The sequence below is a fragment of the Odocoileus virginianus genome, chromosome 9, assembly GCF_023699985.2.
Source record: "Odocoileus virginianus isolate 20LAN1187 ecotype Illinois chromosome 9, Ovbor_1.2, whole genome shotgun sequence".
Classification (NCBI taxonomy): domain Eukaryota; kingdom Metazoa; phylum Chordata; class Mammalia; order Artiodactyla; family Cervidae; genus Odocoileus; species Odocoileus virginianus.
Genome location: NC_069682.1, coordinates 50,554,722 through 50,579,258, shown reverse-complemented (window position 1 = coordinate 50,579,258; position 24,537 = coordinate 50,554,722). Strand labels below are relative to the sequence as shown.

General features: G+C 54.7%; 2 protein-coding genes across 2 annotated transcripts; both read left to right on the top strand.

Annotated features, from left to right (window-relative positions):
- Positions 1-10,248: 10,248 nt before the first annotated feature.
- On the top strand, positions 10,249-14,595 carry MRGBP (MRG domain binding protein). The gene is made up of 5 exons (XM_070472442.1): positions 10,249-10,452; positions 10,927-11,048; positions 12,763-12,844; positions 13,100-13,174; positions 13,574-14,595. The coding sequence occupies exons 1-5, from the start codon at positions 10,305-10,307 to the stop codon at positions 13,759-13,761; spliced, it is 615 nt and encodes a 204-aa protein (XP_070328543.1). The 5' UTR covers positions 10,249-10,304; the 3' UTR covers positions 13,762-14,595.
- A 2,291-nt stretch (positions 14,596-16,886) lies between these two features.
- OGFR (opioid growth factor receptor) lies at positions 16,887-24,349 on the top strand. The gene is made up of 7 exons (XM_020889529.2): positions 16,887-17,090; positions 19,042-19,110; positions 19,670-19,748; positions 20,654-20,732; positions 21,459-21,525; positions 22,141-22,289; positions 23,010-24,349. The coding sequence occupies exons 1-7, from the start codon at positions 16,944-16,946 to the stop codon at positions 24,025-24,027; spliced, it is 1,608 nt and encodes a 535-aa protein (XP_020745188.2). The 5' UTR covers positions 16,887-16,943; the 3' UTR covers positions 24,028-24,349.
- The last annotated feature ends 188 nt before the right edge of the window (positions 24,350-24,537 follow it).

Here is a 24,537-nt window from a genome sequence, read left to right as displayed (position 1 = left end):
CGATCGAGCAGTTCAGGTCCATCAGAACTTGCATACCCTCCCACAGGCCCAGGGGCTTGAGGAGCACACATGGACAGGCTTCCAGGTGACTTTTTCTGGCACAAACAAGCTGAGAATCCATCCCTTGAGAAGGATGGCTTGCACCCTTCCTAGGGCCCTGGGCCCCTACAGTAAAAGGGCCCAGCAGCCAGAGCCTGGCTCCCCTTGGCTTTCCTTAGTCCCTCTACACATCCTAATGAGCCCCCCGTGGTGCCAGGGCCACCCTGTCCCTCACTCTACAGTCACTTCAGTGGGAGGCCAATGGAGCACCATGGACCTGGCAGCTGCAGACTGGAAGACGACTCAGTCAAAGGCAGCCGGATCGTCAGATAAAATATGGGATGCCTGGTTAAGCTTAAACTTTACACAAACAGTGGATAATTTTGTGTATAAGTCTATCCTGTGCAATGTTTGGGGCATATGTATACTGCAAAGTTATTCATTGTTTATCTGAAATTCAGATTTGACTGAGCATCCCCTTGTAAGACCAGGGTTCTTACAAGCTGAATCTGGCAACCCCCCCCAAATGAAGCCAACCTCCCAGTCAGGAGTGACCAGCAACTGAGCCTTGGGCCCCGTGGGTGGCCTGGTGGGGATTGTACGAGGGAAGGGTGCTGACCACAGAGGCTGGCCCAGAGGGCAGGACAGCCATCCCCAGGATCATCACAGTGATTCCTTGTGTCCCCGGTCTGAGGGATTGGACTTCCTTTTCAAAGCACCCTAACTGGCACCCTTGGGTGGGCCAGTTCCCAGAGAACAGGAAACACCTTCATTGGGTCCCTGCCTGCAGGAGCCCAGGTTTGGGTCTAAACAGTGGGTGGGAAGCACCCCCTAGAGGCGTAATGTGGGGATGCAGGAGCCTGCCCTTGCAGGCTCCTCAGCCCAGGGACCAGGGTGACAGCTGTCCTCCAGGTCCAGATTTCAGGATGAGGCCGGAGGACTGCTGTGGTTGAGCAGATTGATGTGGGCAAGCAGGACCCCCAGCAACACCCCAGATCCTCCTCCCAAGTCTTGGCCTGGGGACCAGAGGGAGGCCCCTGGGGTGGCAACCTGGGACCTGAGAGTTGAAGTCCGGGCAGGAGACAGACAGGCAAAGGTTGGGGGCATTTGTGGCCCCTGGGGCTGGAGGGGAGGTGAGGGCACAGGAGGAGCAGAACAGGCCTGCCTGGTGAGCTAGGAGGAAGGGGTCACAGGAGGGTGGTTTCTGGAGCTCAGATTCTATCCTTGACTAGGGAACTGTGGCAAGGTTGCTGATGATGGATAGATGGAAAAGTAGGTAGATTGTAGCTTTATTTCTCTTCAAAGTTTGCTTTTAATACAAAGTACCTTTTGCTCTTTATCCATTCTCTGTGGATTCTATTCCTTTTTCTTGGGGCTTATTTCCACAAGGCTTCCTCCTCACCACACACATGTGCACACATACTCACTCACACCCCCACCACCCACTTCACGTCAGCTCTCCCTCTCCCCACAAGCCTCTCCCAGGGCTCCCTCCCTCAGCCCATCCGCAGCCCCCAAGGGTGTGCCCACATACCTCCCACCTTACACAGGAAGGCAGGGAAGCCACATAGCTCCTCACACACACACGGTGCAACGACTCTGGTGTCACGTCTGTCACGTGACTCTACTTGCTCTCTCACTGTCAAATGCGGAGGAAGCTCAACGTCATTGTCTCTTAATTGATTTTTACTGAAGTATAGTTGATGTACAATATTATATGCTATAGGTGTACAATATGTGCTTAATCACTCAGTCATGTCTGACTCTTTGTGACCCCATGAACAGCTGCCCACCAGACTCCTCTGTTCATGGCATTTTCCAGGCAAGAATACTGGAGGGGGTTGCCATTTCCTTCTTCAAGGTGTACAATATAGTTGTTTATAATTTTTTAAGTTTATACTCCATTTATAGTTTTTACAAAACATTGGCTATATTCCCTGTGTTGAATAATGTGTTTGTGTAAATTATTTTATACATAGCGGTTGGTCCCTCCGCCCCTGTAGTGCCTCTCCCCACTTCCCTCTCCCCATTGGTAACTGCTAGTTTATTCTCTATATCTGCATCTGCTTCTTTTTTGTTACGTACACTAGTTTGTTTCATTTTTTAGATTCCACATATACGTGATAACATACAGTGTATCCTTCTCTGTCAGACTTAGTTTCTTTCAGTTAGCATAATATCCTCCAGGTCCATCCATGTGGCTGCAAATGGCTAAGTAGTATACCATTATATATATATATATATATACACACACAAGTTCAGTCAGTTCAGTTCAGTCACTCAGTCATGTCTGACTCTTTGCGACCCCACAGACTGCAGCACGCCAGGCTTCCCTGTCCATCACCAACTCCCAGAGCTTGCTCAAACTCATGACCATCAAGTTGCTGATGCCATCCAACCAGCTTATCCTTTTATCTTATCCCCTTCTCCTCCTGCCTTCAATCTTTCCCAGGATCGGGGTCTTTTCCAATGAGTCAGTTTTTTGCATCAGGTGGCCAAAGTACTGGAGTTTCAGCTTCAGCATCAGTCCTTCCAATGAATATTCAGGACTGATTTCCTTGAGGATGGACTGGCTGGATCTCCTTGCAGTTCAAGGGACTCTCAAGAGTCTTCTCCAACACCATAGTTCAAAAGCATCAATTCTTTGGCGCTCAGCTTTCTTTATAGTCCAACTCTCACATCCATACATGACCATTGGAAAAACTATAGCTTTGACTAGACGGACCTTTGTCGGCAATGTCTCTACTTTTTAATATGCTGTCAAGATTGGTCATAGCTTTTCTTCCAAGGAGCAGGCATCTTTTAATTTCATGACTGCAGTCACCATCTGCAGTGATTTTGGAGCCCAAAAAAATAGTGTCTGTCACTGTTTCCATTGCTTCCCCATCTACTTGCCATGAAGTGATGGGACCAGATGCCATGATCTTAGTTTTCTGAATGTTGAGTTTTAAGCCAACTTTTTCACTCTCCTCTTTCACTTTCATCAAGAGGTTCTTTAGGGAGGGGGGATCAGGATGGGGAACACATGTAAATCCATGGCTGATTCATGTCAATGTATGGCAAAAACCACTACAATATTGTAAAGTAATTAGCCTCCAACTAATAAAAATAAATGAAAAAAAAAAGAGGTTCTTTAGTTCTCTCTATATATATACCACATCTTCTTTATACATTCATCTGTTGATGAAGACAGGTTGCTTTCATATCTTGGCAATTGTAAATAATGCTGTTATCAGCATGCATGTACCTTTTCAAATTAGTGTTTTTGTTTTGTTTTGCTTTGTATATATACCCAGCAGTGGGATTGCTGGGTCATATGGTAGTTCTATTTTTAGTTTTTTGAGAAACCTCTGTACTGTTGTCCACAATGATTTCACTAATTTAATTTCCACCAACAGTGTTACAAGGGTTCCCATTTCCCCACATCCTTGACAACTGTTGTTCGGTTCAGTTCAGTTCAGTCACTCAGTCATGTCTAACTCTTTGCGGCCCCATAGACTGCAGCATGCCAGGCCTCCCTGTCCATCACCTCCCAGAGTCCACTCAAACTCATGTCCATTGAGTTGGCGATGCCATCCAATCACCTCATCCTCTGTCGTCCCTTTCTCCTACTGCCTTCAATCATTCCCAGCATCAGGGTCTTTTCCAGTTACGTAGCTCTTCACCTCAGGTGGCCAAAGTTTTGGAGTTTCAGCTTCAGCATCAGTCCTTCCAATGAATATTCAGGACTGGTTTCCTTTAGGATGGACTGGTTGGATCTCCTTGCAGTCCAAGGGACGCTGAAGAGTCTTCTGCAACACCACAGTTCAAAAGCATCAATTCTTCGATGCTCAGCTTTCTTTATAGTCCAACTCTCACATCCATACATGACTACTAGAAAAACCATAGCTTTGACTAGATGAACCTTTGTTGGCAAAGTAATGTTTCTGCTTTTTAATATGCTGTCTAGGTTGGTCATAACTTTTCTTCCAAGGAGCAAGTGCTTTTTAATTTCATGGCAGAAGTCACCATCTGCAGTGATTTTGGAGCCCCCTACAAATAAAGTCTGTCACTGTTTCCATTGTTTCCCCATCTATATGCCATGAAGTGATGGGACCAGATGCCATGATCTTAGTTTTCTGAATGTTGAGTTTTAAGCCAACTTTTTCATTCTCTTATTTCACTTTCATCAAGAAGCTCTTTAGTCCTTCTTCGCTTTCTGCCATAAGGGTGGTGTCATCTGCATATCTGAGGTTATTGATATTTCTCCCCGCAGTCTTGATTCCAGCTTGTGCTTCATCCAGCCCAGTGTTTCTCATGATTGTACTCTGCATATAAGTTAAATAAGCAGGGTGACAATATACAGCCTTAACATATTCCTTTCCCTATTTGGAGCCAGCCTGTTGTTCCATGTCCAGTTCTAACTGTTGCTTCCTGACCTGCATACAGATTTCTCAAGAGTCGAGTCAGGTGGTCTGGTATTCCCATCTCTTTCAGAATTTTCCACAGTTTGCTGTGATCCACACAGTCAAAAGCTTTGGAGTAGCCAATAAAGCAGAAGTAGACGTTTTTCTGGAACTCTCTTGCTTTTTCGATGATCCAGCGGATGTTGGCAATTTGATCTCTGGCTTTTCTGCCATCTGGAAGTTCATGGTTCACGTACTGTTGAAGCCTTGCTTGGAGAATTTTGAGCATTACTTTGCTAGTGTGTGAGATGGGTGCAATTGTGTGGTAATTTGAGCATTCTTTGGCATTGCCTTTCTTTGAGATTGGAATGAAAACTGACCTTTTCCAGTCCTGTGGACACTGCTGAGTTTTCCAAATTTGCTGGCATATTGAGTGCAGCACTTTCACAGCATCATCTTTTAGGATTTGAAATAGCTCAGCTGGCATTCCATCACCTCCACTAGCTTTGTTCATAGTGATGCTTTCTAAGGCCCACTTGACTTCACATTCCAGGATGTCTGGCTCTAGGTGAGTGATCACACCATCATGATTATCTGGGTCATGAAGATCTTTTTTCTATAGTTCTTCTGTGTATTCTTGCCACCTCTCCTTAATAACTTCTGCTTCTGTTAGTTCCATACCATTTCTGTCCTTTACTGTTGCCCAACTTTGCATGAAATGTTTCCTTGGTATCTCTAATTTTCTTGAAGAGATCTCTAGTCTTTCCCATTCTATTGTTTTCCTGTTTCTTTGCATTGATCACTGAGGAAGGCTTTCTTATCTCTTCTTGCTATTCTTTGGAACTCTGCATTCAAATGGGTATATTTTTCCTTTTCTCCTTTGCCTTTTGTTTCTCTTCTTTTCGCAGATATTTGTAAGGCCTCCTTAGATAACCACTTTGGCTTTTTGTATTTCTTTTCTTGGTGACGGTCTTGATCCCTGCCTCCTATACAATGTCATGAACCTCCGTCCATAGATCCTCAGGCATTCTATCAGATCTAATCCTTTGAATCTATTTCTCACTTACACTGTATAATCATATGGGGTTTGATTTAGGTCATACCTGAATGGTCTAGTGGTTTTCCTTATTTTCTTTAATTTAAGTCTGAATTTGGCAATATGGAGTTCATGACCTGAGCCACAGTCAGCTCAGTCTTGTTTTTGCTGGCTGTATAGAGTTTCTCCATCTTTGGCTGCAGAGACTATAATCAATCTGATTTTGGTATTGACCATTTGGTGATGTCCATGTGTAGAGTCTTGTGTTGTTGGAAGAGGGTGTTTGCTATGACCAGTGCGTTCTCTTGGCAAAACTCTATTAGCCTTTGCCTTGCTTCATTCTGTACTCCAAGGCCAAATTTGCCTGTTACTCCAGGTATTTCTTGACTTCCAACTTTTGCATTCTAGTCCCCTATAATGAAAAGGATATCTTTTTTGGGTGTTAGTTCTAGAAGGTCTTGTAGGCCTTTATAGAACCGTTCAGCTTCATCAGCATTACTGGTCAGGGCATGGACTTGGATTACTGTGATATTGAATGGTTTGCCTTGGAAATGAACAGAGATCATTCTGTTGTTATTTGTGTTCTTTTCAATGACAGCCATTCTGACAGGTGTGGGTAATATCATGGTTTTGACTTGCATTTCCCTGATGATCAGCAAACGTGAGCATCTTTCCATGTGTCTGTTGGCTATCTGCATTTTTTCTTTAGAAAAATGTCTATTCAGTTCTTCTTGCCTTTTTAAAATCATGTTGTTTGTTTCTGATGCTAAATTGTGTGAGCTGTTTATGTATGTTGGATATTAACTCCTTATCAGTCATGTCATTTACAAATACTTTCTCCCATTCAATAGATTGTCTTTTTGTTTGGTCGATAGTTCCCTTTGCTGTGCAAAACCTGTTAAGTTTAATTAAGTCTGACTTGTTTATTTTTGCCTTTATTTCCTTTTCTTTAGGAGACTGACCGCCCCCCCAAAAAAATCACTATGATTTATGCCAAATAGATTTCTTCTTATGTTTTCCTCTAGGATTTTTATGATTTCTGGTCTTATATTTAGGTCTTTAACCCATTTTGAGTTTATTTTTTTATGTGGTGTGAGAAAACTTTATAAACACATTCTATTTACCCATAGCTGTCCATTTTCCTAGCACCACTTATTGAAGAGACCTGTCTTTTCTCCACTGTATATTCTTGCCTCTATTGTTATACATTGATCATAATTGTGCGGGTTTATGTCTTCACTTTCTATCCAGTTCTGTTGATCCGTGTGTCTGTTTTGTGGCAATACCATATTGCTTTGATGACTGTAGCTTCATAGTATAGTCTAATGTCAGGACACATGATTCCTCCAGATCCATTCTTCTTTCTCAAGATTATTTTGGCTATTCGGGGTCTTCATGTTTCAGTACAAATTTTTAAATTATTCTAGTTCTGTGAAAAGTAACAGTTGGTATTTTGATCCAATGTCTTCTTTACTGGGGGAAGAGCTGCCCATCTTCCACCCCTCCCAGGGCTCTGGAGGTCTAGGTGCCCAGAACTTTTGGTGCAAGCCCTTGGTCTTTTTTTTTTTTTTTAACATTTATTTTTATTTATTTGGCTACATAGAGTCTTAGTTGTGGCATGTGGGATCTAGTTCCCTAACCAGGGATCGAACCCAGCCCCCCTGTATCAGGAGCGCAGAGTCTTAGCCACTGGACCACCAGGGAATTCCCAAGCCCTTGGTCTTAGCTGATCCCTGCAGTATGTGTCCAGAGTGGGTCCAGGAGTGGTATCTGAGCCATGTCAGGATCAGGGACCCTTGTGCACTGAGATCAGGAGTGAGGGGCTCACAGTCAGGCTCCCATTGCACCTGTGGCCTCTTTCTGAAGTCCTGCCACCCAGGGCTGTCCTCATCCCCAGAGAAGCTCCCTTCTCTTCCTCTCCTTCACATAACATCTTACATCTTCTTCAGTGTGATCCTCCAACTATGGGCTCCCAGCAGACAAGGCTCCCACCCAGGCCCTCCCCACACCCCTGTGTCAAGCACTCAAGAGGCAGTTATTGATCAATGATCACCTGGTGACCGCCTCCTTCCCCAATAGCTATGTTTCATCCCTAACAACACCTACCCCTTGCCTTTGTAACCAGGTGGGAAGAAACTGACCATAACAGAGTTTTCACAGCAGCTCTCTACTCACAGATTAAAGGGGCTTCCTTCACCTCAGATTCTCATGATCATCCCAGAAGGATACACAGGGGGCCCACACACATCTCTCTACCCAGTTGCACTTCACTTTTGAACACTTTTTCTTCTGTATGTTATTTTGAGGAGGCTTATCCTAAATAGGACTTCCCAGGTGGCACTAGTGGTAAATAACCCACCTGTCAATGCAGGAGACATAAGAGACGCAGGCTCAATCCCAGGGTTGGGCAGATCCCCTGGAGGAGGGCATGGCAACCCACTCCAGTATTTTTGCCTGGAGAATTCCATGGACGAGGAACCTGGTGGGCTAAAGTCCATGGGTTGCAAAGAGTCAGGCACGATGGAAGCAACTAAGCATGCACCCACATCCTAAATATGGGGAAGGCAATGGCCACCCACTCCAGTACTCTTGCCTGGAAATCCCATGGACAGAGGAGCCTGGGAGGCTGCAGTCCATGGGGTCGCTAAGGGTCGGACACAACTGCGAGACTTCACTTTTCACTTTCATGCATTTGAGAAGGAAATGGCAACCCACTCCAGTGTTCTTGCCTGGAGAATCCCAGGGAAGGGGGAGCTTGGTGGGCTGCCGTCTATGGGGTTGCACAGAGTCAGACACGACTAAAGCAACTTAGCAGCAGCAGCACATCCTAAATAAGCCCCAGGTGGCCCAGTGGCCCACACTGGATCACCAGTGCAGTGATCTGAAGCCCGACTTCTGATTCACCACAATGCAAAGGCTGAAGGTGCAGGCAGTGTTCAGATTCCTGAATCCTGCCTCAGTCTGGCTCTAGTTGTGCTCACGTCTGTGGGACACAAAGAAATGAGCCAAATCACTGGGATTAAGCAAAGTCCTGGCAGCTGAGTGTGGCATTTAGCTCCACCCTGACATTGGGCACAGAGGTGGGCTCGATACTCATGGGTAGAGATGGTCCCACACAAACCTGGTGAAGCAGACAAATGGGTAGTACCCAGGAGGCTTCATGTAAGAAGGATATGGAGAAGGCAGTTTCCTTTTGCCCAAATCATCCAACCTGTCTTTCTGCATCGAGTCTGATTGCAGATACACATTCCAAGATCTGCCTGGAACGAAAGGAACCAGGTGTCTGTGGACCACAGCCACTGGTTGAACACAGCTCAGCTACAGTGGCCACCAGAGAGGACCAAAACACAGCCCAGGACCCAGGTGACCCCAGGCAGGAGGAAGAGATTGCATGAGAGGCACAGATGGGCTGAGGCTGTCTTGTGGGCATCGGGGGTAGCTTCCTAGAGGAGGAGGCTCTCCAGATTGAAGAAGGCAGGAATTGGGTGGGGATAGAATGAGCAGAGGGTGGACCTGGTGGAGGAGCAGGGACCCTGAAGTGTCCGGCAAGTGCAGGGAGATTAATGATAAGGGCCACTGTCTGTTGGCACTTTCTGTGTGACAGAGCCCGTGTGAAGTGGCTTTGGGCTGTGCTCCATTCCACCTCACAGCAAACCCTGAGGGGAGCCACACTTGTGGGTCAGAGAGAGGAAAGGAGGAAAGGAAAGAGGAAAGGAGTCACAATGTCCCTCCACATCATGGCTCCAGGACAGCCGGTGGCACTGGGTCACTGTGAAATCCTCTCTGGGCCACGTGTCCCCACGCTGTGGGGACTGGCATCACCAGCAGCGCTCTTCACATGAGGGAGGCCAAGGCTCTGAGTCCCCGCTGTTCCGGGGGTGAGGCTGGCCAGAGCAGTTCTAAATGCCCGCTAAGAAGCGCGAGCGTGTGCCCAGGGCACGCCGGGATAAGGCGCCGTCGTTAGTTGCACTTCACGGAGGACACTGAGGCCTGGAGAGGCTCAGCGTCTTGCCTGGCTCACACGGCTGGCAAGCCGCAGAGCCGGAAAGGGACCCGGAAGGCCGACCCGGCGTCTACACCGGGGAGAGAGACGAAGAGCAAGAGCGCTCCTCGACTTGGGTATTCTCCCGGGGCACCGCGTGGGCGTGGCCTGACGGAGAAGGGGCGGGGAGAAGCCCTCGGGGGCGCGGGTGGGGCGGGGCGGGGCGGAGCCGGCGGTCTTGATTGGGCGCAGCTTTGAGCTTGTCACCTGACTGCCCAGGCCGGCCGCCCCGATTGGCCCGCCCCCAGAGGCCCCGCCCCTCCCGACCAGAGTTAACCCGCAAGGCCCAATGCTGGTCACCCTGGAGGCCTGGGGCGGGAAGGCTGTACCCCGACGTCCATGCCCCGGTGTGCAGGAGCCTCTCTGTGCAGCGCTCAGGCCAAGGGTCAGCTAGAGGCAGTGAAAGCCCTTGGAGCCCCCACTCGCAGGAACTGTAGGTTTCCTGTTCTTTTTCTTCTTTGCTTCTTACTGAGGTGCAGCTTGCAATCCCGCCATCGTAAGCGCAGAGTTCAGCGGGGTTTACCCTGAGCTGTGCAGCCACCAGCACAATCTAATTTAGGGCATTTCCATCCGTCTACGCAAACCCACTCCTTCGCCTGATCTGCCGGCTCTGCCCGCGCTGCGCAGCGGGACCTGGCCGCCTGGGGGCGCGGCGACCCAGCGTTCAGCTGCGCCTGCGCCTGCGCCGCGCGAGAGCCCGAGAGCGAGCCCGTCGAGCGCGCGCCCACGCCGCGAGTGCGCCTGCGCGGAGCTCGTGGCCGCGCCGGCTCCCGCCCGGGGCTCCTCGCTGGGCGGCGGGGCCATGGGGGAGGCCGAGGTGGGCGGCGGCGGTGCGGCTGGCGACAAGGGGCCGGGGGAGGCTGCCACCAGCCCGGCCGAGGAGACGGTGGTGTGGAGCCCCGAGGTGGAGGTGTGCCTCTTCCACGCCATGCTGGGCCACAAGCCCGTCGGTGAGCAAAGCGCCGCGCCGGGGCGGCCCACCCGCGTGGGGGCGGGGCGGCCGGCAACGGTCGGGGACGCGCGCTGGGCGCGCGGGGCGGGGCCTCCTGCGCCTGCACCCCCGCCGACCCTGCCCCCACCTGCGCACCCTACCCATGCTTCCTTCAGCAGTCCCCCACGCTGCCCCCTTCTATACCCTACCCCCACCCGACTCCCCCCTTCCTGTGCCCAGCCACCCATCCCGGCTGACTTGAGCCCTCACGTGCACCCCCACCACTGTCCCCTCGTTACACCTCCGCTGCAGACCCCTGCTTTTTCCTCTCCCACCTCTCCCCCCCGCACCTCCTACCTCCTGCACCCTCCACCTTTGCCTCCCTACACCCTTGCAGTCACTGCCCGCTCTCTCCCCCTTGCCCCCTACCTCTCTTCTCCACCCTACCAGCTGGCCTACCCCTCCCCCACAAGCCGACCCCTTCCTTCTGCAGGTGTGAATCGGCACTTCCACATGATCTGCATCCGAGACAAGTTCAGCCAAAACATCGGTCGGCAGGTCCCATCCAAGGTCATCTGGGACCACCTGAGCACCATGTATGACATGCAAGCACTGGTGAGCTGGACCCCCGCCGCCAGAGCCGCTGGCAGGGAGCCCCCTCCACACCGCCTCCCCCCGCCCCCACCAGGTCCTGGCCTCAGGGACCTTGACATCCAGGATGTCCCACAGGTGACCAATTGTTAAACAAGATAGCTCTGGGTAGTTTTATGAAAACACAAGCCTGATGACAGTAGCTAGTTATTGCACTGAACCTACCTTAGATTTGGGGGGGGAGATGAGGTCCAGTTAAGATCTTTCCAGGAGATAACTAGGGAGCTGAGGCCTGTGTGGGAGGGGGTTTTTAGGTTGTCAGTCCTGTGGAAAACTGCCAAGTGCTATAGGTAGGGAGGTGACTGGGTCTGAGTCACATTGAGATGAATATTGTGGCTTCTGTGAGAACCAGGGTGACCAGAAGGCTGCCCTCAAGGAATCCCCAGATGCCAGGCCTGAGGGAGAGCAGGTCAACTTGGTAACCAGGACAGCAGAAAAGACAGGTGGGTGTTCCCTGCAGAGGAACAGCAGGAGTCAGGGCCCTGTGGCAGCAGGCATCAGGACTCGGGGCTGCACTGCCACCACACCCTCCTCCCACTGAGACCCGGTGCTTGTCATGAGGCGGAGAGTGACGCTCAGACCCGCTTGTGTCCTTAACCCTCACCACCGCAAGTTCCCTGTTGGCCTTGGGCAAGTCGTTTGCACCTCCTTGTCGCAAGGCAGAGACAGGAGAGAAATGACAGCACTGCTCTGACCCCCAGCCCGCACTTAGCACCCGGAAACTCGTGGTCAAGCTGCTGAACTGAAGCAGGCCCCCCAAAGGGCTGTGCCCACCAGTTGGGGCCCCACTCCCCCAGAATTCCCGGGTCCCGTGAGGACCCCCATGCTTGTCATGTTGGGGTGTCACCTGGCCCCCAGACACTTCCTGCATCTCCACTCCAGGCTGGGGCCCAGAGCTGGACACAGAAGTACGGCAGGGCCCGTGTCCTGGGGGGCCTTTGGTGCGGTAGACAGGACAGATGGCTCTCAAGTGCAGATGCTGGCTCAGAGGGTGCTGAGGCCATGATGCCCAGCACAGGGTCCCCGTGATACTAAGCTGTGGGGGCTTCCAAGGGGGCTCTCAGTCCAGGACAGGTGGCCCTTCCTTCCTCAGTTCCTTGGACCCCAGTACCGCTATGGAGCTGATGCCATGGTCACCTGGGACCTTGTAAATACGGGTCTGTGGGTCCCACCCACATCCCACGGGATGACCATGGGCCCAGGAGCTCTCAGGGTTTGTGAAGCTCCCGGCTGGCAGTTGGCACACTTACTCGCTGACCACTTGGCTTGTCAGCTCAGCTCCCAAGTTGGGGACTAGAAGCCCTGTCTTCCTGAATCCCCTCCCAACCCAGAGACCCTTCCCACCAGCTCACCTTTCCCTTTGTCTGGCAGTGGTGTTTCTGGCTCACTGTCCCTCCGGGCCTACGTGATCTGGGGAACAAGTGGAGCCTGATGAGCGTTCCTGGTGCCTCCTCCATTTTGCTTTGTTTGCCTGGTTTCCATGAGAGAGAACAAAGGCCTCAGGCCCCGCGCCTGCCCACTGCAGCCCCCCAGGACAGTCATCTGTGCTCGTTGGTCACTCCTGAGTTGGCTCTTACATCTCTAGTCACCTTTTCTTTAAAATGTGATATTTAAAATCATATTTTCTTCTTTGCTTCTTAAAAAAAAAACAACAAAAAAACACCTTATTTGTCATTAGCACGAGTCTGAGATTCTTCCGTTCCCAAATCCAGAGAGGAATTTCGTCCTTCCAGAAGAAATCATTCAAGAAGTCCGAGAAGGTATGGCTCGGGCAAGGGCAGATTTGGGAATGGAAAAAGGTGGTGGTGTCAGGGTGAAGGTCACGAGCCTCAGAGAGTGAGGGTTACTGGCTGGGTGGTATTCACCCCCCAGGATGGGGTGGTCTGGGGGCCTCCAGGACAGGGGACGACACCTCCCAAGTCAGGAGCAGCCCCTGGCCTGAGCCACCGTGGTCAGGCAGGGCCACGGCGCTCACCACTGCAGGCTCCAGGTCACCATCGGCCATCTCCCCACAGGAAAAGTGATCATCGAGGAGGAAATGAAAGAGGAAATGAAGGAAGATGTGGACCCCCACAATGGGGCTGATGATGGTAAGTGTGGAGCTTGCCCTCCCACTCTAGGCCCCAGGGGCATGGACCCCAGTCCGGCAAGGCCTCCCCATCAAGGGCAATGGAGTCATTCATCTGTCTCAGCAGCTAAGGCAGCTTCCATCTGCTCAGGGAGAGCCTCCCACACAGGGGAGTCACTCTCGGGGCCAACCTAGGGGGGGTGGGGTGCCAGAGGGTGCCCGACTGAATGGGTGGTGGCCTTCTCAGTGCAGGGTGAACCCCAAGAAGCAAAGATGGGCACAGCCATGCAGGCACCCCCAGCTAGGGAGGAGCCTTTTGGGGTCGATGTCCTGTACATAGGTATAGATTTTTGTAACTGAACAGGAAGATGAAATAAAATTTTGGATATTCTGTTTTCAGCCAAATGATTTTGTCTCCCAGTTTTTTCATCTTCAGGAAGCTTGGGGAAAGCAACAGAAAAGTCCAGCAAAGACAAAGAAAAGAACAACTCGGACTTGGGGTCCAAGGAGGGGTCAGACAAGCGGAAGCGCAGCCGGGTCACTGACAAAGTCCTGACCGCCAACAGCAACCCCTCCAGCCCCAGTGCAGCCAAGCGGCGCCGGACGTAGACACTCGCAGCAGGCGGATGCTGTGGTCTCCAGGCAGTCAGCGGGTCAAATGCCACCAGCCCTGCTGCCTGCCCTCGGGTGCCAGAGGCTCCTGAGGTGTCACTCAGACCATCTGGGCTCAGATGGCCCCCAGCTCCCAGGACGGGTCCCGCTCAGATGCTGAGACCCGGGATGTGTGAGCCCAGGCCGCGTCCTCTCTGGACACTCGTGGGTTCCATCGCATTGGCTCAGCGACACCTGGGGCCAAGCGTTGGCATGGGCCTGAGGACCAGGTTGCGTGGGCAGAGAGCGGGCACAGCAAGCAATAAAACATGGACTGCCTCTCTGCTCTGAGAGGCCCGGGTCTTCCCGTTTGTCCGTCTGTCCACCGGTCAAAGGCTCGCTCTCAACTGACTGCAGCCTCAGGGAAGCGTCAGGCCGCAGGCGCCGGTCCTTCCACCACCAGGGAGACTGAGAACTGGGTACTTTGCCTCATTCACCTGTACTGTAATGATGTATATAATTTGGTTGGTATTTCACTATTTAATTTTTAAGAAGCCTATTTTACTAGGGTTTTATATGAAAAAAGTACTGCAGAAGTTGAACTTGTGTTGTATTTTTTCCTGAGATGTTTTGTTTTAATGTAACAGACTACTGAGATACTTTTCACTCAGTTTTTATATGCCAGATACAGAGAATTTGTAGCGGTTATTTTTGTATTCTCAAGAGTCACTGCACTGGCAAACAGACCAAATGAATGAGCAGAGGGAGGCAGGCTGAGGGAGGATGCAGCCTGGACACCAGGCTGACCCAGACACACTTTTGACTGAGGGACATTAAAGCACAAAAAAGCAACTGGAGTTGTGTGATTGTGATACCAAAGTTAACTTTTCTTATAGTAGGAGGTTGTCTTTTTCAAGATTTATAATTGAAGCTAGGCTTTGATGTACTTGGATCACTTGATACAATGAATATACAAACTAGTAACAGGTCTAGAGTGGCTACTTTGTTGCATGTGAGCATCCCTTCAAATAAAAACCGTCAAGAGAGGCACCCAGTCGGAGTGGTGCCTGGTGGGAGTAGTGCTTGCTCCCCACCAGCATGCCAACTGGGGCGGAGCTCAGGCCTCCCAAGTGAGAGAGGAGGTGCTCACCCTCATCCTGACAAACCACAAGGACACTGTGCCACCCATCCCCCCAACATCAGCCACAGGCGGTTGGAAATCCCTGAGCCCATGGGGCTCCGTGGGCTGAGCGGTGGCCTGGTGGGGGTTGGAGGCTGGCACCTGCTGCCCCAGTAGGGCCCGCAGTGCCTGGCACGTAGTGTCTCGTGTCAGGTCTACTGACCCTGAGCAGCCCTGGCCTTCCATCCTGACTGCCCCGTACAGGAAGCTGAAGCAGAAGCTTACACCCCACAGTCAGACCTGGTGCCTAAGGGCCCCGTGGCGTGAGATTCCAGGAGAAGATCACACTTTCAGAGGGGCCTCCTACCACAGGGAAGGGCATCTAGACGGCACCTTGGTGCAATCGAGTGTGGCTGGCACTTGTAAAGCAGAAGCTGGGCCCCATCTGAGAACAAGTCATATGTGTGGCAGGAGGCAGTATGGGAGGCTGTGCTCTGAGTGTCCTCCAGTGCATGCTTATCTGTTTTCTGGTAGAGATGGGGGAGCCTGCCCACCCACCCAAGTGCTCTCAGAGCACCCCAGCAGACAGCAGTGCCTCATCAGAAGGCCCCATCCCTCCAGAAGTCACAGCCAACTGCAAGTCAGCTAAGGAGAAATCCAGGCCTGTGGCCACAGTCTGCAATAGGCCAGCCCTGCACAATGCCTGACAGCCTGCCTATCTGTTGCCTGCTCCTTGGGACACCTACCCTGGCCATCAGTGGCAGAAGCTTTGCAGAAATGCCCAGAACTCCACACTTTTGGGGGAGTCACCACTGTCCTAGAAGGTTGTCCAGGCGAGATGGTACCCAGAGAGGGAACGGAGGTTGGTAAGCCTGCAAGGAGTTCACACACCAGCATGAAGGGTCTTCAGCCGTGCCCATGGCCAAGACTGGCAGGTTCTGTCCGGCTCCGAGCTGTCCCCAGATGCACAGCTCAAGGACTGTCACATCCTTGGGCATATCAACCTGAGGCCTGGCAGCCTGCAGAATTGAGCAGGGCCTCAGTCTCTGTTGACCAGCCCTGAGGGTGACCCCAGGTCATTCCTGCCTCCAGGTGTCTGGGTCTTTACCTGGTGCCTCCAAGTCAGTGATGGCAGCACCTGTGCTGTCTTACAACCATTACCTGCAGCAAAGAGGACAGCAGGTCAGGCCCACAAGGACACTGCACTATGGGACTGTCAGAACTGGAGAGAAACACTCCTAATGGCCTTGAAAAGGCAGACCACCTGGGTGTGAACCTTTGGAGGGGACATGGGGATCTCCATTCCTATTGTCCAGCAAGAGGAGTTCTGCTGTTCACCTGAAGAATCCTGAAAGCAAGTCACTCCTCGGAGGACATCTGATGAAAGTGCTGCCCCAGCCCACACCTGGGGGGCACCTGGGGGTCTCCTAAGGGAGGCATCCTGGGAGACAACTTGGGGGTATTCTCCTAGGGGCACACTTGTGGAGGGACATCTGCTACAGACAAGCTCCAGGGGGCCACCCTTCAAGGGGACATCCTCCCTTAGGTCATCCTTGGGAGGATCATGGTGGAGAGAGGTGCCCTGCAGGGGAGGGTGTTCGGAGGGGAAGGGACGTTCTAGGGGTGCTCTGGGGGACCTCCTCAGGGGGCGGGCTTCCTGTCTACGTTTTTCTGAGAACATGGGGGCGGGGCAGTGGTTCTGGTCCTCCAGGGTGGAGGAGGCCATTCTCCAGGGGAAAGGGGACCTGGGAGCATTCTGAGAGGGTACCCTGGGGAGCACCCCCAAGGGTCCTCTCCAGGGAGAAATCCATACCTACGTGGGCATGGAGGGGGGCAACCTCGGGGGAGAGGGGAGCGTCCTCCGGAGAGGCTTTCTCGGTGTGGGGGGGACAGGCCTCCTTCAGAGGGACATCCTTGGAGGGTACATCCTGCGGACGGTCCTCCTCAGGACTGGGCGGGCCGAGACGACAGCCCCGGGCCCGCCTCCTACCCGCCCCCCGGCCCGCCTCCGGCCCGCCCCCGCGCTTCCTCCCTGTTTCATTTTCGCTTCCGCCGGAGCGGGTCCCGCCGCCACCTGAGCATGGAGGACCCGGACTGCGACTCGACCTGGGACGAGGATGAGGAGGAGGACGGCGAGGGCCCGCGGGCGGAGGCCGGCGAGGATGGCGAGACCGGCGCTCCGGGAAACGCGGAGGCCGAGGAGGAGGCGCGGCCCAGCGCGCTCCAGGTGCCGCCCCCGCGCCCTGGGAACCCGGCGCCCCTGGGGAGGCCGCGGCGGCAAAGGGGGGCAAAGTCCTGCTGCTGGCAAGCCGTTCCCCGCCCCGCCGCGGGGCCAGGTGTGCAGGCACCTCCCAGAGACCCGGCTTGGGGCCCGGCTCCCCATCTCCAGCGGTTGCCCCCTTCCCGCCCTGTCCTCCTGCTACTCGCGTCCTGGTCCCCAGGACACGCTGAGGTCCTCCCCGACCCTCTCCCCCGCGCGCTCCCCCACCAGGGCACCTTGCAGGGAATCCAGGGCCACCCTCAGACCCTTGTCCCCAGGGCCAGATCCACGCGGTGACACTTCCTCCAGAGGATGGCCCCAGCACATCCTTGACTCCCCTGTCACATCCCAGCCTCAGGCCCTTGGCTCTGTCCTCTAGACAGACCCAGCCCTCAGCTCTGGCCTTCTTCACCGCCTCTCTCCTGGAGCTGCTGCCTCCACCCTTCCCCAGGCCCCAGAGCCCCTAGCCTGCCCCACCCGGTTGACCCTGACTAGGTGCAGCACCTACCCGCTCTGACCGGGGCTCACCTCATGTCGTCTGGAGGTGGCCTTGGAGGCTACATGTGTGTGGCTTGCCTGAGCCAGAGCAGCTGGCGTGCCCACCGGCTCCTCGTTGTCACCACTGGTTACTTGTCATAACCATGGTTATTCAACATTACCGGCAATTACTTGCTGGTACTCACTGGGTGTCACAATCCCTGAGTGGATGCCATTGCTCCAGCTGGGGTTCCGGGTGAGAGGAAGGGCTCCAAGTGATAGTTGTCACCACGTGTCCCCCTCCCTCTGGGACCAGGGTATCTTGGCACCGTTTCTGGGGAAGCTTGAGTTTCAGGCTTAGTGGTCTCAGTGATGGATTATCAGTGCTGCAGATGAGCACTCTGGTGTTCAAGTTTCTCTCTGGGTCTTGGAGTGGTCGGTCAGCAAGAGGAACCCCAAGGGGCTCCTGGGCCTGCTGAGAAGGCCGGCGACCTGGGCACATTTCCAGTGTTTCAGGCGGGCATGAGTTCCTAGGGTAGGTAGGTTGGGCAGTGGTCAGGGTCACAGGGCAGGAATCCACCTCTTCCCCCAAGCAGATGCCCCTAAGCTGGACGTGGTGCAGCTTAGATGGGAGGACACCATCCTCACTGTAGCTCCATGGGCCACACTCCTAAAGCAATGCTTCGGCACATGGACCTTCCTGTGAGAAGCCCATGGTCCTCTGACCTCTTTCCTGTCCCTCTGCTGTGGCTTCTCTCCTTCTACAGAGTCCCAATCTCCTCTCCAGTCCCCCATGGGTCCTTCCTGGCTGCCCCACACTGGGTCCCGGTATAGCTTTTTGGTGCTTCCTCCTGGATGCTCATTTGTGCACCTATGGCGCTGGCCCTGCTCTGAGCTGTGCACATGACCAGCATTGGTCAGGGCCTGCCCTCTGGACCAACCCAGGGAGGCTGAGAAATGGATGCTGATGTGGGGGGGGGGGGGGGTGCAGGGCAGTTTCTGCTGAGTTCCATTTCCACCCACTGTCCATTGACCTAACTGGCGTCTGGCTGAGAAACCCCTTTCAGAAGCATCTGAGGCTCTTGGTGGCAAGGCCATTGCCTTGGGTATACAGCCCCTTAGGTGTCAGCTTAGAGCGCAGGGCAAGGAGGAAGTGTTGGGGGAGGCGGGGTTCCCAGAGGAGGTCCTGGACTGTGATGCCAGCAAACATGGGAGGAGAAAATGATGCTGGAGTTGGGGGGCATCCCAAGAATGCACATTGGCCTGGAGTCTGGAGGGCTCACTCTAGCTACTCTGGCCCCTCTGACATTGCTGGCAGCTAGGCACAGTCCTTGCTGCCCTCACCAGGGTGGGGCCTCCCTGGAGTGGGTCCTGCTTGCTGGCTGCCTTGAGAAATGGAGAGGGTCTCCCCACTGGGATCTGATCCATTCTCTCTCCGCAGCTCAAGGTGACAGGGTCCCGAAACTGGCGAGCTGCACGGGACACACACCGGTACCGGCACCACTACCCGGTAGGTATCTGTGCACAGACCTGCCCCCCATACCCACCCCTGTAGCCCACCAGGACTGAATCCTTCCTATAATCACGGGGTGAGAGCACCACACCCTAACTCCCACCACAGCACCCTCACTTTTCACACCGTGACAGCGCCAGCTGCCAGCTCATCCATAGGAGGCCCCACCAGCCCATCTCATGGCTTCTGTTTTCCTCAGCCCCTGCCCTCTGCACCTGAGTCTCAGGGAACTGGTGGACTGTTTCTGGGGTGCAGATGAAGGGGACCTTCCAGCCCTGGCCCACGTTGTTGAGAGGGGGATGGTCATCACTGGTGGTCAGAGTGGTCGTCACTGGTGGTGGCTGCTATCTCCTAAGTATGAAGGCTGGTCCTCCCCTGTGGGGTGGGGGACCCAGGCTTGGCACTTGGGGTCTTCACCAGCCCTCAGGATGTCTGGAGGTTCATGGGCCAAGAGCCAACACCTCCCTCCCACCTGCCCCAGAAATGCTTCAGTATGAGGGGTCCTTGGAGGCAACCTGTTTGGATGACACCTTGTCACCTTTCTCTGACTCCGTAGGATCTGGTAGAAGGAGATGACAATGGTGACATGCTCAACCTGAGTTTCTACAAAAATGAGATTCGGTTCCTGCCTAATGGTGTGTACCTGCCCAGCTGCTGGCAGCTCCATTCTGGGGGTGTTCCTCTCTCCTCTGCCTGTCTGGTCTGCTGTGACATGGTTTGGACCTGTCGCTTTCAGATATATCCCCACAGTGCACCCCACCCCCCACCCCGAAGCTGCTGAGGGACCCAGGGCCCCAACCCTTGGCCTGGACACAGTGGCCACCATGGTCCAAAGGGTCAGGTGATGAATGCTGGTGGCTTTGCAGGCCCACAGTCTCTGTCATGACTACTCGACTCTACCTCCATAGTGAGGAAGCTGCATACATAAACTAATAGGAAGGAATGGTTTTTACCTTTTAAACAGTTGGGGAAGTTTTATGGTACAATAACATTTATGACATGCGAAAATCATATGAGATTCAAATTCCAGTGTCCAGGGTGAGGTTTTATCAGAACCCATCCACATACTTGTTGTCCATGGCTCCTTTGCTGCACACATCAGGGGCCACACAGCCTCAAATATTCCCCTCCAGGCTCTTTGCAGAAAGTGGGGGGTGCCCTGCAGAGACCAGGCTGCAGTGTGGGGCTTGGTGGCAGGCCCTGTGTGAGGGCAGAACTCCAGCTAGCAGTGGTCTGTGGGGTGCAGCAAGGCCCCCCTTCTACAAAGACAGGTGCAGGTATGGGACCACATGCTCTTCCCTATTGGGGCCTCCTGGGTCCTCTGGCCCACAGTGCCCAGCATGGCCTGCCCACTCTGGTGTGCCCTCTATCAGCCATAAGGGTTCACCTTCCAGATTGCAAAGTGGTGGTCAGCCTAACTTGGGTTAACATCACAGGCGGTGTGCACAACCTGAAGCTGCCAAGCCCCAAGGTCCTCATGAAAGGGGTGGGGGGAGGGGCTTCCCGCAGTCCCCCTGACTTGTCTCTGTGGGGCTCCCAGGCTGTTTCATTGAGGACATTCTTCAGAACTGGAAGGAAGACTATGAACTCCTGGAGGACAATCACTCCTACATCCAGTGGTGAGTGGGCGGGGCTTCTGAGAAGGGGCTTGAGGCCCCGCCCAGACTGGATCCTGGCTCCGCCTCTTCCAGGCTCCCTGCTTACTGAGCAGGCGCACTGCCCTCTGTGCCAGGTGCCTGGCTCTGCAGGCGAGGGCCAGCTAAGGGGAGACCGCTCTGTGTTCTCCAGCTGAGAACAGCCTCTGCTGCTGGGATTTGACCCTGGCTTTGGTGAACAACAAGAACAGTCAACCAGCTGGCTCGCTGGAGGCCCCCTGAGACTGTCCTGAATCTGTCCGCAGAGCCCCTCTGCCGCAAGGGCCGGTTCTAATGGTGCCTTGAGGTGCCCCCCGGAGGCTGGCCTGCAAATGCAATGTCCTTTAAGGACGGCTTGCAGGAGGCGAGCTCAGGGCACAGGATATCCCTGAGAATAATTCCGCAGCATTAATGGCGGGTGGCAAAGAAAAACGTGAGAATGAAAGGGAATGGTAGGGAAGGGGGTCGCTGTCTGGCAGGTGCCCTGCTGATGTGCGGGCAGGTGGGACTCCTGTGGCTAGGCTGTCCTGGGCCCTTATCCTGGACACTCCCCCTGGAACTCTCCTGTCCTCACCCTTTGACTTTATTGACTGGGGAGAGACCATAGCATGTGTGGCAGGTGAGGTCCAGCCAACCCTGCCAGAATTGAGCAGAGAGCCCTGGGGGCCGTGTGTGCCACTTACTGGGCCTGTGCCATCCCTTCCCTCACAGGCTGTTTCCGCTGAGGGAGCCAGGGGTGAACTGGCATGCCAAGCCCCTCACACTCCGGGAGATCGAGGTGAGCTCTGGAGGTCGAGGTATGGGTCACGGCTAGCCTCACCCGTGTGTTCACGGGTCCATTGAGGAACAGGAGCTGAAGAACTCCTCTGCCCACAGTTTTATTATCTTCCCTCGTAAGTGGTCTTTGCTTCTGGCCCTCAGTGCTCCTTGCAGGCTTCCAGAGAAATCTGACCGTGAGGGTTGCTCATGTCCAGGGGTCTAGGGAAGGAGCCATGAGCAGTCAGAGTGACCAGGCTTTGCCTTAGTCAGCCCTGGCTTGGGCTAGATCGATGATGCCTGGAGAGTGGGGAGGGGGCTCCAGGAGCCGGGGAGGCTGAGCAGGTGTGCCCAAGAGACAGGATGGGTGCTTGCAGTCCCATGTCCAGCCCTGGGGTCCCTGAGGTCTTTCCGTAGGTCAGGGAGTTCCTCTCAAGGCTACAGCACATGCCTCAGGCTGGGGAGATCTGGTGCCAGTTCAGAGTCAAGTGAGCAGCCCTGGGCTTCTGTGCCCTGGCCCTTCACCCTGAGGGTCTGAGCCAAGGCTGCAGGTGAATTTGGGCCTGAGGAAGGTGTCCAGCTCTTGGCTGTGTTGCACTGACACTGAGCTCTCTGCCACCCTTGGGGGCTTTTCCAGGCATTTAAGAAGTCTGAGGAGGTCAGGGAGCGGCTGGTCCAGGCCTATGAGCTCATGCTGGGCTTTTTCGGGATCCAGCTCGAGGACCGAGATACCGGCCGGGTGTGCCGAGCACACAACTACCAGAAACGCTTCCAGAACCTCAACTGGTGAGCAGGCCGGGAGCTTAGGGGTCTGCACAGCTGGTCTCTGATTGCAGAGGAACATCTCTGGGGAGGGGGCCTGCAAGGTGGGGCCTGAGACTCCCAGCATCCTCTGAGCTTGTGGAGGTGGGGCAATGGCAGGGTAGGGGCAAGAGCAAGGGGTGAGGATGGGACCAGGTGGGGCAGGACTGGGGAGGGAGCAGGGGGAGTAGGGGTGAGTGCCACCTGATTCAGCTGTGGGCTTCTTGACTGTGGCCTGCCACCCATGTAGGCATGGGTTGGGTTGCCAGGGGCTCCGTCACTTTCACTGCATCCCTGATTACCCCACCTGGGGGGTGTGGGAGACATCCTCCCCTTGCCCCACTGGGATGCACTGGGTGGAGGGGAGGGGCAGCTCAGGGCACGTGGGTAACACCCCTGCTTCTAGAGGGTCCCCATCTGGTTCATCTCCAGCTGTGCTGGGGGTGGGTGTTCCATAGGACCAAGGGGACAGTCACCCTTCTAGGGAATGCATCACAGTCCTTCCTCGAACATGATCCAGGTCCACAGGCCATCTTCTCAGGGACCTGAGGACAGGGTGGGAATGGGAGCTGACCTGTGGGCCGGAGTGTCTCTACTGGTGGACACCAGCCTCTTGGGGGAGTGGGGGCAGGGTGGAGAAGGGCAGTCTTTGGCTGAGCACCACCCACCGTGTGCAGCCCCACCAGTGCCTCCTGTCCCCACCAGGCACAGCCACAACAACCTCCGCATCACCCGCATCCTCAAGTCTCTGGGGGAGCTGGGGCTGGCGCACTACCAGGCACCCCTGGCTCGCTTCTTCCTGGAGGAGACTCTGGTGCGGAGGCAGCTGCCGGGCTTGCGGCACAGCGCCCTGGACTACTTCGTGTTCACCGTGCGCTGCCGGCACCAGCGCCGCGAGCTGCTGCACTTCGCCTGGGAGCACTTCCGGCCCCGCTGCAGGTTCGTCTGGGGGCCCCAGGACAAATTGCAGAAGTTCAAGCCATGCTCGCCACCCTGCTCACCACGGCCTGCCTGCCCCAGAGAGGTGAAGGAGGAGGAGACCCCTGGGGAACCCACCCTTGAAGCCGGTACCCAGAGGCACATCTGTGGGCTGGGGAAGGATGAGGAGGCAGGCCCGCTGGCTGAGGGTCCCCAGCTGCCTGGCACAGAGTCTCAAGAGGTCAGAGCCCTGGAGAGGGACCAGGAAGATGAGACCAGTGAGGAGCAGGGACCAGAGTCACCAAACCCCAAGGAGAGCAAGAAGAGGAAGCTGGAGGCAAATCTGCGGGAGCGGGCCCTGGGGGAGCCAGGAGCCAGCGCCTCTGAGGTGGAGAAGATCGCCCTGAACCTGGAGGGCTGCGCCCTCAGCCAGGGCAGCCTCAGGGCAGAGACCCAGGGAGTGGTCAACCAGGCCCCGGAGGAGGCCAAGCAGCCCTGCCCCCAGCTCCGGGGGGCCAAGGTGGCCGATGAGGTGAGGAAGCGAAGGAAGATGGACCAAGGTGCCAGTGCTCACCCAGAGGCAGCAGCCTATGGTGGCACCCTGACACTGGCCACCACTAAGCCCCCTGAGCCATCCGAGTGCTCAGAGGCTGAAGACAGCACAAATGGGGTCAAAGAGGAAGCAGAAGGCCAGGCAGGGCTGGAGCAGAGTGCCCCTGGGAGCCCAGCCACTGCAGGACCGGAGGTGGAGGAGAGGGCAGAGCCCGCAGAGGAGGGGCCTCGTGTCCATCCCGGAGAGCCTTAGGGAAGGGGACGCCCGTGGGCTTCCTGGCCCTGCCCTGCCACAGGCCTGGGAGCCACGTTGTCAGCTGTTCTCAGTGTCCAGTTCTGTTGGCCTATCCCTGGTGGTCACTGCAGCTGCGAGGAGGCCAGGCCCTGCCCTCCGGGAGGCTGAGGCTTCAGCCGCCTTCCTTTCACCTCACTTCCCACCTCCTCCCTCCTCTGTACCACCACCTCCCTCCCCACCTTTGTAACTTGGCCTTTTAGGGTCTGGAGGGGTGGGAGGGGGTGCTCATTTTCTTACTCTGGTGCAGAGGCCTTTTCTGAATAAACTCATTTGACTTTGAGTGTTTCGGTATGGATGGCAGCTCGTGGATGGCCAGGGCAGGGGAGGGGCTGGTTTCATGAGTAACTCTGTCTGGACTCATGGTTGCATGTGGCCCAGCTGTGTCACCACTTTGCTGTGGAAGTGCCTGGCATGCGACCCTGGTGCGGCCCTCCTGAGTGTGTGTGCCCCCCAGCGTACACCCCCCAA